This window comes from Medicago truncatula, chromosome 1, assembly GCF_003473485.1.
Source record: "Medicago truncatula cultivar Jemalong A17 chromosome 1, MtrunA17r5.0-ANR, whole genome shotgun sequence".
Taxonomy (NCBI): Eukaryota; Viridiplantae; Streptophyta; class Magnoliopsida; order Fabales; family Fabaceae; genus Medicago; species Medicago truncatula.
This window is the reverse complement of record NC_053042.1, coordinates 1,689,595-1,704,864: the sequence shown is the minus strand read 5'-3', so window position 1 is coordinate 1,704,864 and position 15,270 is coordinate 1,689,595. Positions and strand designations below refer to the sequence as shown.

Sequence of the window (15,270 nt, the reverse complement as noted above, 5' to 3'; positions counted from 1 at the left end):
TTATCTTCCACCATATTCCGAAACATAAATCCGACGTCGCTATCGTCGCGAATAAGCCAAGACATATAGCTTGCCGTTTTCCATGCGTATTCATCTCTATCTTCTCCTAGGTCCATGCATGACACTTTACCAAACAAGCGACATGTATATTGATTTTCACCAAGATGCTCAAAATAAGTGTTAAGTTGTGCCTTCAAATTATCAAGAGAGTCAGTCGGCGTTATCATGACCTTAATTGTCTTTTTAAAAGCGGAGTACCTAACACGACCTTCAATTTTTGCAACCTCGTACATGTTTCACTTGACAAAAGCTTTAAGAAAAGAATCATATATTATAACAAAATTAAATGAAATGTAATAATGAATAAATCAAGTGCGTAAACATTAATAACGAATAAATAAATATTGCACTAGTTTTATCACATAAAAGTCATATTATCATATATATATCAATATAAATTACATAATTTTAATTATATATTGGCCAAAAAAATTGGCGTTACAATTTCGACCCCAAAATATACGTCGGTGTAATTTCTACAAAATAAAAAGGACTAACACCAACAAAAAAATCACTCATTAAAGATCAAGTGATTGGGGAAGATCAAGTGAATTAGAATCTTCCTCTAATCTTCCGCAATAACTTCAAATTGTTGCTTTTGTTTTTCGGGAGTGTCCAACAAAATAGGCGCCGCTTTGTTTGACTCCTTTTGTGGTTTCGGCGGATTAAAATGCTCAATACCAATTTTTTTATGTCAAAAGTGTGTTGATACCTCCTATGCTTGATGCTTGAATGATTTTGGATCAAGATTTGATGAAAAAAAATATTGAATTTGGGGATTGGATGGAAGTGGTATGGAAGTTGATGATGAAAATAGTGTGTAGGGGGAGCAGGTAACTGTTTCATACGATGAAACATAATTCTTGGCAGTTAACTGCCGAGAGGATAAAATTGTATTTCACTTTTGTGCCTCAGCCTTATGAAATGTGTCAATAAGAATTTACTTTTTTTCTTGAGCAAACTTATGTTTTAGATGTTATGAAAGAAGAAGAAATGAAAATGAAAATGAAAATAAAAATAAAAATAAAAATAGGTTGCGTTTACACATAAATACTTAGGTTGATAAACGACATGGTACAAGAAAATACTAGATTGATAAACGACATAAAGCATAGTGTCCGGGAGTAAGACATGACATGACAACCTGCACTTAGTAGCACAACAACGACAGAAGAAGAGAGAGAGAGAAACTGAAAACCCAAATACAAACGCAAACACAAACACAAACACATTGTTAAACTTATTATTTATTTATTTATTGATGTAACAAATAAATAAATAAATGTTGAAAAACACCTACACTGGTATCAACGTTCTCCAATTGGCGTTGCAAATCTAAAAACCACCGATCCAATCCAAACACGACACCACCCCAAACACACAACACCAACGTTGACATTGTTTCTTCATCAGGGTTCTCTCTCAGATCCCTGCATTCAATTCACAGGTATTCATTCATCTTCGTACTGATTAAGATTCATTTTCGAATACTTATGTGCTGCTTTAGTTATAGTTAAAGATCTTTGTGTTCATAATGATAGATCTCTGTTCTGTTCATGGATCTTGTTGTTTTGTTCTGACATTTTACTTTTCTACTTTTTTTTTTTTGTTTGAAAATTTATACTCTTTGTACTTTTTAACTTTTTCAATCTGGAAATTGCAAGCTGATTAGGAAAATTGAACGACTTTCACATTTCTTCTTAAACTTGTTTTTGTTATTGTTTGAATTGAGTAAAATTACTACTCACTCAAACTAGTGAAGAATGAATTGGGTCCGGATTCTTAAATTCATTTTCTTACGATATCTTATACGTTTTATCTGCAAAATATTGCATCGCTTAGATTTGTGTGGTATATTTGGATTGAGGTTTTAGGAAGGACAAGTGAAGGAAGGGTCAAACTTTTTACTATGTCGTCTCTTCTGCAAATTGTTATATACAATTGGTTGTATCATTTGCACGCTCGTTCTGTTTTCTTGATTTTACTTTTGTACTTTTATTTTTTTATAATTAGGCTTTAAAAAATTAAGGTAGGAGCTGTCTAGGAAGAGGTATGTGATAAGATCTGAATCATGTTTTTTTTTTTCCCTTCTTATGAGAGCATAATGAATGCTGTTTTTGTTTTTTATTTGTCTCAACCATCCGATTTCCTGTTACAAAAGGCCTGCTAATCCAGAGTTCAGTCAGGAGATAAATAAGTAAAGTCTGATTAATTATTGTTTCAGTCGTGATTTGAACTCTAATTGTGTTATTTATGAGTAAACCACTCAAATAGATCGATGATATTATCAATATTTCGAAAAGTCCCAAACTTTGTCGCATTTTACTCATTACTAGTTCTTCTGAGAGTATGCTAGAGACTGAATTGATAGTAAGTTGTTAAATTACAGGGGCGTAATAGGGGTCAATTTGTAAGTTTAATAGAGTGAGGGACTTATTTGAGAGCTACCTAAAAAGTCAGGGACTAATTTGGTGGTTTATTTGTTATTTATTTATGTCTCTTGTTTTGCATACTTGAAAACATGGTTCTTAAGTCTTTTATGCACTCGTGTGATTCCATCTACACTAGAGTAAATTGGTTATTGGTGGTTCTTATATTGAATGTTTTTTCTTTCTTTCTGTCTTGTGTTTTTTTGTTGTGAGATAGGGTTGAATGTGAATGAATGTTGTTGATAGACTACATGCATATGGGGAAGTTGAATCGGTGCCTTGAACTTAAATGAAGAAAGAATTTGCATGGCCACAATTCACAAAAAATCTTCTGATCATGGTTGGATCAAGACACAGATCAAACTTAAAGAGGCCTACTTGGATTATCGTTTTAGTGTTCATAGTCTGCTTTTTTCTGCTTGCTGCTTATATTTATCCACCGCGGAGCTCCGCTTCGACGTGTTCTTTGTTTAACTCTCAAGGTTGTAGTGTTGGTGGTGTTGGTCGTACGTTTAATAAGCCACCACCCGTACAGACTCGGGAATTCACCGATAAAGAGACTGAATCTCGGGTTGTTATTAACGAAATTCTTAAGTACTATGCTGTTCAAAGCACGGTCCCTAAAGTTGCTTTTATGTTTTTGACTCCGGGCACATTACCTTTCGAGAAGCTCTGGCATACATTCTTCCAGGTATATGACATTCCTATCCATAGACCACACTCTTAGATTTCACGTCTTCTTTCAAAATAATGGGTGCTGTCTTTTTCATTTATTATATTGTTCTAGAACTAGTAATATTCTCAAGTATTATCTCATTTATATCAATGCTTGTCATGCTAAATATAATTATCAAGTGCTATTTTTTTCGGTTTGAATGTGATAGAGATATGCTACTTCCTATTTATTTGAACTTTACTTAACTAATGCAGGGCCATGAAGGAAAATTTTCTGTTTATGTGCATGCATCAAAGGAAAAACCGATACATGTCAGCCCCTATTTCGTTGGACGAGACATCCACAGTGAACCGGTATGGGGTATAGCTCATCATTTGAATATATACTAACTCTTTATATGGCAGTTTCAAGTTCCAATATAAGCTAAGAATGATATAGAATGTGGTCAATGCATATGATTTTTCATGTGTAATTTTTATAAAACATTTATCAAATGATTGAAATTTGAGGACATTTATCAAATGGTTAACACCCAACACTTTGGAGAATGAATGATTGTCTAAGGCGAATAGTACAGATAAAAACATCTCAGTCATCATAGCATTGTGTGTGTTGTGCAAATGTTACCCAGTTACAAGTAATAAGCATCGAGAAGTAGTGTATCATATCAAATCTACACGAATTAAATTAAATCCTTTGAGCAGAAATTTCCCTGTTTCTTTGGATTTAGTTGGAACTCGTTGAACTAGGTACGTAGAAATAACTATAACTAGAGCCTAATAAAATATTAAGCTTAAGAGAGAAAATCATTCAATCAAGCACAACACTAAGGCTTTATTTCCCCTTCTTTTATCATAGTTGTCCAGTATACCATGATAATTAATAATAAATAACTCGATTACTCTAACTAAGCTTGGGCAGCAAACATAAAACTTTGTCCGATCTCTATCTATCAAGAAGGATGTAGAGATAAATGAGTTGGAAAAGACATGATAGAACTATAAAACGTCGTTCTATTAATCTAGCCGACCCTATTTTGTTGGATAAAGCTTGGTGGTTGTTGTATAATTGTTTATGAATTCCAATGACACTAGCCGCACTACATGCAGGACCTCTCTGATTGCAGTGTCATAAAATTGAGCTGGCATGTAATGTATCCACTCAAATACTAATGTGTTCCTTAAAATTTTACCATTGGAGATGCTCTAAAAGTTTCGACATTAACCAAAAAAATCAAGGATTTGTAAACAGTGCATGTATCCACCATTCAAAAAATCATGCCATCTTTTTCATAGTAGCCAACTGGTTTTCAATTTCTTTCAGGTAACTTGGGGAAGAATTTCTATGGTTGAGGCAGAAAGGAGACTTTTGGCAAATGCACTTTTAGACCCTGATAACCAACATTTCGTACTGTTGTCTGATAGGTATTTTTGTTAATTCGTTCTTGGTTCCGTTGCTAAAATTTGGTTGGTTTTTGGGACTTAATCGGTTCAATTGTATGTTCCTTTCTGCTTCAGCTGTATACCGGTGCGCCGCTTTGATTTTGTGTACAACTACTTGTTATTAACAAGTGTCAGCTTTATTGACAGGTAAGAAATTATAGAACCTTCTACAAATTAGATGATTAAATTTTAGAAACTTTTTCCTTTCATTGAAGATTCGACATATTTGTTACATGGAAATTTGAACTAATCTGTCTTTTATTTTAAATTTTAAATAAAAAAAAGTTATGTGGATACCGGTCCGCATGGAAATGGCAGGTATGTAGAACGCATGTTGCCTGAAGTAGAAAAGAAGGATTTTCGAAAGGGTTCACAGGTATATTTTTAAAACACAACCATACACCATTCATTGAGGTTAATAAGATTTGGATGAAAATTTGCTGTGTCCAATGTACGAAACCAATGCGTAGTTTTTCTGACGTGCATCTGAATTGAATCTTGTCTGTAATGCAGTGGTTCTCGATGAAACGGCAGCACGCTCTAATAATTATGGCAGACAGCCTCTATTTTAATAAATTCAAGCATCATTGCAGGGTACTATGTTACTAATAATCACCTGTGATTTTTCTTGCTGACCAAGTTATTATAGTCAGTTATAGCATCACAAATGATGGTTTCGTTAATCATCTACATTTTTTCCTTTCTATGCTTTTTGTAACAATTTTTTGAAGAAAGAAATGTTTTAAATTTATCAGCCGAATATGGAGGGAAATCGTAACTGCTATTCTGATGAGCATTACTTGCCAACCTTTTTTAATGTAAGTGCACCAATCTTTTCTCATTAAAAGTGATACAGGGTACCCATCTTGCTCTCCCTGCTAACTTGTTTGGTGTATGTTTAGATGCTTGATCCAGGCGGTATCGCAAATTGGTCGGTGACATATGTTGATTGGTCCGAAGGAAAATGGCATCCTAGGTCATTCAGGGCTCGTGATATTACTTATAAACTCATGAAAAAAATAGCGGTATGTGACACATTTTACTCTCTTTCCCTTCAAATGTTTTTGCACTCTTTACAGCACTCTTTACTCCTGCACCTGTTAGCCGGACCTCTTTTTTAGCTTGCACACTTCTTTTTTTTCCCTTGTCTTTACCTTGTTAATTTGCAATTTTCCAAAACAGCTTTTATCTTCAATTCTACTTAACGACACATTTTTATTCACTGCAGTACATTGATGAAAGTCCGCATTATACAAGTGATGCAAAGGTGTGTAATATATTTCATTCCTCTAGTTTTGGTTCAGGTCTCCTTCCATATTCTGTGATATTGCTTCTATTCCTGTTAAAAGAATGCTTATCAGCTTATGATTTTGTTATCATTTTCACATGCCTTGCAGAGAACAGTGGTGATTCAACCTTGCGAATTAAATGGCTCAAAACGATCTTGTTATCTATTTGCTCGGAAGTTTTATCCGGAAACTCAAGATAAATTGATTCACTTTTTCTCGAATTCAACTACATTCTAAAGTATTTATAAATACTTCTTCATCATTCTTTAGTGAATCAACACCATATGGTCCCCAGAACCATCTTTCGCACATACGACATATCTTATTTTGAGAAGTTCCCGACGGCTGAGTCTGGTGGATATATTTCTTAAAAAGACACAGAAGATGATTAGATCAAATTTTGATTTCCTGGGGCTTGATGAAATGGAACTTCTGAGCTTGTCTGGTTGGATAATATGGTGTTCCTATTCTACAATATATTTTGTGTTGTATTTGAAACATCATAGATTATTAGATTATTCTTCTGAGGGTTGAAAAGTTTTGGTATCCTTGATAGGATAGAGAGGGAGGGATAAGGTTTGATCTTGATATGACTCTAGAAGCTAACTTTATTATTTATAATAGTTCATCTGTTATGCAGAATTTGTCACAATATTTTGTTTATACATGCAGAAATCTTTGGTTTTACATGACGATTCATTTTAAAAGATAATTGTTTTGAGCGTATGGTACTTTGTTTATTTTTATACAATAGCTGGTTTGTTGTGAAAAGTAAAAATGAATATGCAAATAAATTTATTTGTCAGTTTGATTTAGTTGCATAATGCAGAGTCTAAGTATTGTGATTGAAAAATATAAGGGTAATGGGCGAGGATATTGAATGATTGACAAGTTGTGGATACAGACACTCCTTTTTCATAACTAAAAATGACAAAGAATCAAGAAAGATAAGCACATGCCCATCACAAATTTTGTACTTTTTAACAACATCATATAGTAATAACCACACATCACAAAAATGTTTTGAAGCCAAAATTATATTCAAATAAATATAAATATCGTAACACAAGACGTGTCAAGAATAGAAAACAACAAAAGTTACATACAACAATTGAAAGGATTCCTCTTGTTAAAACAAATAATCAAAACTAATCAAAAGGTAGAGTAGTCTAAACAATTTGAAGGATTAAACCACCGTCGATTCAAATCATAGAAAATTTTGATTCTTTAATTTTAGTGACCACTCATCTACACTTTGATTCTATTAAGAATTTGCACCTCGGTTGATTCCTTTTGTCAAAGTTGCCGATGATTTCTTTCCTTCTAAAACCTCAATGCAAGTCATCCATATAACTTGATAACACTCTCAAACCTCTTTCCATAAATTGTAAAAAAAATACTTTGATTAAAATAAACCATTTTTTGTTGGTGAAAATACATCGTAAGTGATACTCTGTACCATGGCTCGAGCTCACACATTTTAAATATGAACTAGATTTTTGACCTGTGCTCCGCTCGGGTTTATTGTAAAGGGATTGGCATACGAATAATAAAATGCAATATATAATTGGTAATGGTGAAAAAAAGAAGTTGTAAGGTCACGTCTTTCCATTTGCAAAGCTCTAAATATCAAAATATATGATTTTTGTGTTGTGTATGAAATTTTAACACGGTTTAGAGTTTTTTTTTTTGGAGAGAAACACGTTTAGGGCTTGGTATATATAACCAAGTTTACATGGAAATTAGGGTAGCCGAGTTTGCATGGAAATTAGGGTATTTTGTTTGTAAACGTATTAAATAAGTGCAGAAAATATTGTAAAAAAAAAGGCAACATGATAGGAATGAAATAAAGGCATGAAATTGGTTAAAAAAAAAAAGTGTACAAAATATGTAAAAAAAAAGGCATGAAATTAGGGCGATGAATTTTTCTAGTATTGTGTACAAAATATTGTCAAAGAAAAGGCAAGATGCTAAGAATGAAATTGATGCGATCCATTTTTTTTAGTATTAAATAAGTGTACAAAATATTTCCTTAAAAAAGAAAGTGTAAAAAAATATAAAATAGAAGACATCAAATGTGATCATTGATATGCTCATAGTTTCTAGAACAAACGTGCAACAACAAATAAGTGTAGAAAATATTTCCTTAAAAAAAAAAAAGGCAAGATGATAGAAATGAAATTGGTGCGATTCATTTTTTTAGATGAAATTTGTTAGGTTAAATAATTCCAAACCTAATAAAGCAAATGAGCAGAAAAAACTTAGGTTAAACTGCTGCAGACCTAACAAAATTAATAAATAAGGATAATTCAATTTATCTAGTGTTATTGAGGATATTTTTCCTAAACTCATCATTCAATTTCTTATTTTGTTTATAACCTAATATAAAATAGTCAAAAGTGATAATTATTTTGGAATGATAGCTTATCTATATTTTAACTCTCACCCTCTACCTTCTTCCTCCCTGCTTCCACTATTTTGACTCTCACCGTGCAACCTAAACTCATCAAAAAGCCTTTTAAATATTTTGTTTTCAATGCTAGCTTATCAACGACGAGAACTATTGGTCATGACTTTTTTTTACGACTTTGTTTTGAACAACGAGAATGACTATTGAATTCATATGCTATATTATTTGACTAGTCCTTGTTGTCTTAATACTCTGTCAACAATACTTGATTGATCCAACTTTTTCCTTAATAATTTACAGTCAAGGAGAGATTGCTTTGGGATACGCCAGCAAGATGGCCAGACATTCATTAGCCTTTTGGTAAGTCCTGCTCTCTTGTTATCAACATGAACATTTTTTAATTGGCAAGCTATATCAACCTTTGTTCTTTTTCTATTTGTTCATATGCTATAGTTGAAGTTTTTTGGATATATTAGCCATTATTTTTCAATCATTGTTCTTGCTCATAAAGTAATAATAGTTTTTTGATTGTACGTTGTATTAAGATCTTATTCTCTTCAATGGATGATTTCATTCACATGAAAATATTTCTTTTCTGTATGTTTTAAAGAACTTCAATTTCTTTATTAGTTTAAAGGTGTAACGTCCTATTTTATTATTTATTTAATAAATATTATGTTATTTGGTGTGGAAATATATATGTTATGTGATGTAGAAATATATTTGTTATTTGGTGTAGAAATATATTTGTTATTTGGTGTAGAAATATATATGTTACTGGTGTAGAAATATATATATTGTTATTTGGTGTAGAAATATATATGTTATCTGGTGTAGAAATATTTAATTTTTACCCCTCACTCCATCTGTTTTGGAAATTGGAACCGTTTAACAGTCCGAACTTTCTTTCCTCATTTTTATTTTATTACTATATTTTACAACTTAATTTTTATGCAAACTAATATACACTTACTACCTTCGATTAATCCATCACACAAATAATCTCAACCGTTCGTTCAGTACGCAAAAGCGCGGGAAAATCCAAAGCGTTGTTAAAAGAGAACACTCACACGGAGAGAGAGAGAGAGAGAGAGAGAGAGAGAGAGAAGAGAGAGAGAGAAGAGAGAGAGAGAGAGAGAGAGAGAGAGAGAGAGAGAGAGAGAGAGGAGAGAGAGAGAGAGAGAGAGAGAGAGAGAGAGAGAGAGAGAGAGAGAGAGAGAGAGAGAGAGAGAGAGAGAGAGAGAGAGAGAGAGAGAGAGAAGAGAGAGAGGAGAGAGAGAGAGAGAGAGAGGAGAGAGAGAGGAGAGAGAGAGAGAGAGAGAGAGAGAGAGAGAGAGAGACACAACGCAACACAATTTTCAGAGAGAAACCGAAGAGAGAGAATTTTCAATTTCAAGAAATTGCACCAAAATGCAAGGCTAAAACCGCCGCTAACGCTTCTCCGGCGAAGGCGGCGGCGCCGTCGCCGGGAGGAAGAACACTTCGTTCAAACTCCAATAATGCTAGGCTTGTCTCGTTAGATGAAATTCAGAAGAAATCTCTGGCGAAGAAGAAGCAGAAGAAGGAGAAGAAGAAAGCTGAACCGAAGGATAAAACAAATAAAGCCGCTTAAGGTGAAGGTACTTCTGGTGCTGATGCTGACCCGAAGGGTAAGGGAAAACAAGCTGCAGCACCTGAAGGTGGAGATGTATCTGATGCTGCTGATGAACCTGAAGACGAAGATGATGATCCTAACAGGACTGTTATCGTCGTCGAGCATTAGTATTTCACTCTTTCATTTTTTTTTTACCATTTTGCCCTTTTCTTGCTTTCGTACAAATGCACGATAATGAAGGAGAAATTATTATTCGATTTTGTCCGTTAATGCAAATTTTATATCAAACCCTAATATCTTGGAACTAACCGAGAATGGTGGATTCTGTATAAGCTATTTTTCGCTTTTCTTGCTTTCGTAATAATGTCCGTAACGATGATGAAAATATTATGCGCTTTTTTAGTTTTTTTTTGTCTTTATCTTTATCTTTATCTGTTTATTTTGTTTTTATATTAGCTTAATCAAGATTTGAACTAGTTATGAAAACAATTTATTTTAGTGAGACGAAACCCTAATTTTTTGGAACCAACCGAAAAAATGGATTGAAAATTTTGTTAATTAGAGTGTAATAAATGGAATATTGAAATGGATTGAAAAATTTGTAGATTAAATGAATCTTTTGTTGACAGGTTATGTTTTGGTGGTAATCTTGACAACATATATTTAAATGGAATATAAATAATGAAATGGATTGTATAAATTGAAGCTTTTGATAGATTCTTGTTTGGTGGTAATTTTTTTTGGATAGTTTGGTGGTTAAATTTGATAGTATGTGTTTATATATTGAATAGAGTGTAATAATTGAAATATAAGGAATTGGATTGAAAAATATTGTCATTTTTTTGATGAGTAATTCATGCAGATTGTTGAAATATTAATGATATTATTTCTTGATTGATTATAATGACTATCTAAAGCAATGAGGAGCTTGAAAAATAATTTGCTTCTTTTGATTAACGTGGAATTTTGAAATAAATTGACAGTGTTGTTGCTTTTTGGTCCTCTCCATTATATACCTCAGTGAAGTTATTTTTACTATTGCTGATTTCTCTCTCTAACATTGTAACTGTTTATTTGTTCAATCCTTTTGTCTTAATTTTCCTTAGTACTCAATGCAAATCATTCTTGAGGAGAGCTACTGAGGTGAAGGATGGTCTGGAGGGTAGTCAAGCTATTGATGTGGTGGTGAAACTGAACCCTGAAAAGGTATTCTAAGATTTTGATATTGTATTGTGTTATTAACCGCTCTTTATTTATCATTTCTATCCACTCATGCCTTCTGCTATTATGTTTATGTCAATGATATCAAATATATATATACATGTTTTTTCAAAAAAAGCTATACATGTGTTTTAAATTAATCTTTTAAAGTGATGCAAATCTGTATTAATTTAATTAAGTATTTTTTATGAAAGTGTCTTGTTTATTCTGCCATTGATTATTTTACCTCTTTACATTATGTGTTATAATACAATCAAGAGGTTTTGAATGATTAGTTAAAAGTAGAACTAGGAAGAGGGAAGGAGAGGGGGTTGGTCAATAGAATCTTCTTATTTGTTTGTCGACGGAGGTGTGATTTTAATAATGAAAATACTAATTCAAAATTTACTCTTAAGTTTGTATTTAAAATATTTATGCAATTCATGTTCACTGTTTTATTCATCTCCGATCTCCCCCTTTGAAATCTTCACAATGTTGGAGGGGGCTAATGTTTGGTGAAGAGAGATTTTTCACATCTCTTTATATCCATTTCCCCCAAACAAATACTAGGTAAGGGTTTATGTACAACTTATTGGGGGGTTTATGAAAATAAGTTGACAACTTATTGACATATTATAAATTATTTTTAAAAGTACTTCCACACACATTACACATGCATATTTATATGATATAAGTTCAAATAAACTCTTTACAAACATCTGCTTCACTTTAGGTGACATCTGTACTAAACTCTCACCCTCTACCTTCTTCCTCCCTGCTTCCACTATTTTGACTCTCACCGTGCAACCTAAACTCAATCAAAAGCCTTTTAAACATTTTGTTTTCAATGATAGCTTATCAACGACGAGAATTGTTGGTCATGACCTTTTCTTACGACTTTTTTTTGAACAACGAGAATGACTATTGAATTCATATGCTATATTATTTGACTAGTCCTTGTTGTCTTAATACTCTGTCAACAATACTATGTCAACAATACTTGATTGATCCAACTTTTTCCTTAAAAATTTACAGCCAAGGAGAGGTTGCTTTGAGATACGCCAACAAGGTGACCAGACATTCATTAGCCTTTTGGTAAGTCCTGCTCTCGTGTTATCAACATGAACATTTTTTAATTGACAAGTTATATCAACCTTTGTTCTTTTTTCTATTTGTTCATATGCTATAGTTGAAGATTTTTGGATATATTAGCCATTATTTTTCGGTCATTGTTCTTGCTCAGAAAATAATAAGATGTTTTAGATTGTACATTGTATTAAGATCTTAGTCTCTTCAATGGATGATTTCATTCACATGAAAATATTTCTTTTCTGTATGTTTTAAAGAACTTCAATTTCTTTATTAGTTTAAAGGTGTAACACCCTATTTTATTATTTATTTATTTTATTGAGTTTATATGTCTTTTTATAATTTAGTTGATTTATTTTGAAGAGTGATATTTTGTTATGTTATATGTTGGTATATATTAGTAAAATATATTATGTTATTTGGTGTTGATATTTTGTTATGTTATACGTCCTGTTTCATGTTCTTGCGTATTTTTCACACGTTTCTGTTTTGAATTGGCCTTTGGTGTAAACATGAAAGTTTTAGATAATTGTGTTAACTTTCCAATGGCTTTAGTTTGACTTGAATGATTTTTGGTTTTTGAGTTATGATGAAAATACGCCAAGGAGGTCTTAGTGAAATTTTATGAAAATTCCGCATAACTATTTCTAGGTCAACCCAAAACTTATGGATTGTCTCCAAACTTCAAAACTTGTGTACTATGAGTTCAATTAAGGTGTTTAAGAGTATTTAACCTATGTTTTGATGGATCTAACTTGATTTGACGTGAATATCTTTGTTGGATGATTTAATATCTATATGAATGTATGTTGATGAATATGATGTTATATGATATTGTTTATGATTGATGAATATGATATTTTTCATTATTGATGAATTATTATATGAATGTATATGTTTATGAATATGATGTTATATGAAGTTGAATTCTTATATGAATGTACTTGTTGATAACTATGATGTTATTAATGATTAATGTTGTTAGTTAATGTGAAATACATATATTATGTGAAAATGTATGTTATAGAAAATAATGTTGTTATATCATTCAAGATGTTATTGTTGATGCTGCTATGTTGTAAGATGTTTATGTTGTTGTCTCTGCTGTTGTTGAAATCATTATTGTCATTAAGTTGCAAGAGTTGGTCTAAGTTGTAAAGTTCTAAGATATTAATCCAAGATATTGGAGTCATATAAGTTGTGGTGTTGTCTAAGTTGTACATTGTGGAGTCCATGGATACTCATTTGAAGTTGAGAGCTTGATTCCCTGTGAGCTTTTGCTCTTACGTTGAGGGCTTGATGATCTGTGAGCTTTTGCTCTTTATGTTGAGGGCTTGATGCCCTGGTTGGTACCACATGCATGATTAAGAAGTTGTAGTTGCATTGTCGAGTCGAAGTCGATGATGTCGCATTGTTGTTGTCGTTAAGTTGTCATTTATCAATGAGTTGTTAACGAAGAACTATGTGAAGTATTAATATTTGTTAATCGTTGTTGTTTATGTTGTTATATGATGATGTCTATGATGTGATGATTATGTTGTTATATGATGTTGTTTATTATTGATGGATTATTGTATGAATGTATATGATGTTGATGATGATCAGAAGTTGATTGATGATTTAACGAAGTACTATATGAAGAATTATTATTACTATTAATTGATGATGATTAAGTTGTTAAATGCAATTGATGAATTTTATGCTTATTATTATTATTGAATGTGCAATCTCACCCTTCTGCTTGGAAATGTTGCCTTTACAATTGGGTAACTTGCAGGTAATCAAGGTTAGCTGTTGAAGTGAGTGACTCTTTCACGTGTCGTCTTAGGGTCACTCTGATACGTAACGGGATGGGGATCTTGTTTGTTTTCCATGTGTTACGTGTTTATTATGAATTTATGTTGAAGATTTGTCTAGACTGGATTTTAATAAGTTGTTTAAGTTAATGCCGTTGTGCCATTACGATATTAAATTTAATTGTTTTCCGCTGCATTGATATTTAAATTGATGACATAAGATGACTGAAATAAATAGTAACTTTACTATATTTATATTTTAAAGAAGTGTAGCATCTTGTTTAGTTGTTTTACTATGATTTTATGCAAAAAATTTCAAATTGGAAAAACGGGGTGTTACAAAAGGCATCCTACTGGCAATTTAAATGATATAGGCATACATTTAATTATATTTTTTTTTTGATATTCTGTTTTAATACCAACTTATGAAATACTACTTAACTGCGGAACATGGGTCGTCCATTCAAGCCAATGAAGGATCTTGACATGGACAAGATCATCTCAGATATCGTTGATGGGTTATCAAATATTAGTTGACTATAGTTGTTTCACAGTTTCTCTTTTGGCTTGACTTATAGCTGAGTTAGATAATCTGATTATACTGTAGAAATGCTTGGATAGATATATGAAACATGGTATTAAATGTTGCCTTTGTGGTTGTTATTTTTGGATGAGGCAACTAGGAGTTTATGCAGTCATTTTGGATATGTGAACTGTCTCTAGTTAGTACACCATTGATTTTGGTTTTAGGAAACCACATTCAGGTTTCATTTTGGATAATCAAATCAAATTCCAAGATGTATATTTTCGTCACTTCTTACTGCTTATTATGTCTTGTTAAATATCCACTGTTATATTATGTTGCTGCGTAAATGTCAGGGAGATTTGATTTATCTTCCCTTAGGAGGTAGCACCTTAAATATCCACTATTCTCTCTTTAAAAAGACCCATGGAATGAATAATAATGCTCTCATGTTATGATTTTGCTACATTTAACTGTTATATAGTTAGTGTAAATCACATTGCGATGGTCTTGCAAAATTTAAAGAATTGATGTAGATAAGACTGGTTCGATTTCTCCCTCAATCAGAAGATTGGTATTTATGCATTTGAGTTTACCCGCAGAAGCTGGTTGGTAACTTACTATGGCGTTTTGATTGAGACTTAATTAGCAAAAACCGTAATCTACGTTCCAATTACCGTATAACTCACCTGAACTAGTTTAGCATCTCTATGGTTATTAGACAAATGACAAGCTACAAAAAAAGTTAGTAACTAGTATTTT

At 32.3% G+C, this 15,270-nt stretch overlaps 2 protein-coding genes across 2 annotated transcripts; both read left to right on the top strand.

Moving 5' to 3' along the window:
• Window positions 1-1,160: 1,160 nt before the first annotated feature.
• On the top strand, window positions 1,161-6,585 carry LOC25481884 (glycosyltransferase BC10). Its single transcript, XM_013610285.3, has 11 exons — window positions 1,161-1,507; window positions 2,707-3,180; window positions 3,420-3,518; window positions 4,489-4,589; window positions 4,683-4,754; window positions 4,893-4,983; window positions 5,121-5,201; window positions 5,363-5,425; window positions 5,510-5,632; window positions 5,836-5,874; window positions 6,005-6,585. The coding sequence occupies exons 2-11, from the start codon at window positions 2,779-2,781 to the stop codon at window positions 6,131-6,133; spliced, it is 1,200 nt and encodes a 399-aa protein (XP_013465739.1). The 5' UTR covers window positions 1,161-1,507; window positions 2,707-2,778; the 3' UTR covers window positions 6,134-6,585.
• A 3,220-nt stretch (window positions 6,586-9,805) lies between these two features.
• LOC112419293 (selenoprotein H) lies at window positions 9,806-14,522 on the top strand. Its single transcript, XM_024776751.1, has 5 exons — window positions 9,806-9,821; window positions 9,920-10,067; window positions 11,007-11,106; window positions 12,136-12,197; window positions 14,435-14,522. Exons 1-5 carry the CDS (start codon window positions 9,806-9,808, stop codon window positions 14,520-14,522), a joined length of 414 nt encoding a protein of 137 aa, XP_024632519.1.
• The last annotated feature ends 748 nt before the right edge of the window (window positions 14,523-15,270 follow it).

Bases quoted from the DNA above. Each gene is read 5' to 3' on its own strand.
- LOC25481884 (XM_013610285.3), top strand. From the start codon at position 2,779: ATGAAGAAAGAATTTGCATGGCCACAATTCACAAAAAATCTTCTGATC. The intron at 3,519-4,488 runs GTATGGGGTATA...AATTTCTTTCAG, and splicing joins GAGACATCCACAGTGAACCG to GTAACTTGGGGAAGAATTTC. The intron at 5,875-6,004 runs GTGTGTAATATA...CATGCCTTGCAG, and splicing joins ATTATACAAGTGATGCAAAG to AGAACAGTGGTGATTCAACC.
- LOC112419293 (XM_024776751.1), top strand. The intron at 10,068-11,006 runs GTATTTCACTCT...AATTTTCCTTAG, and splicing joins GTTATCGTCGTCGAGCATTA to TACTCAATGCAAATCATTCT. The intron at 12,198-14,434 runs AAGTCCTGCTCT...TTAACTGCGGAA, and splicing joins ACATTCATTAGCCTTTTGGT to CATGGGTCGTCCATTCAAGC.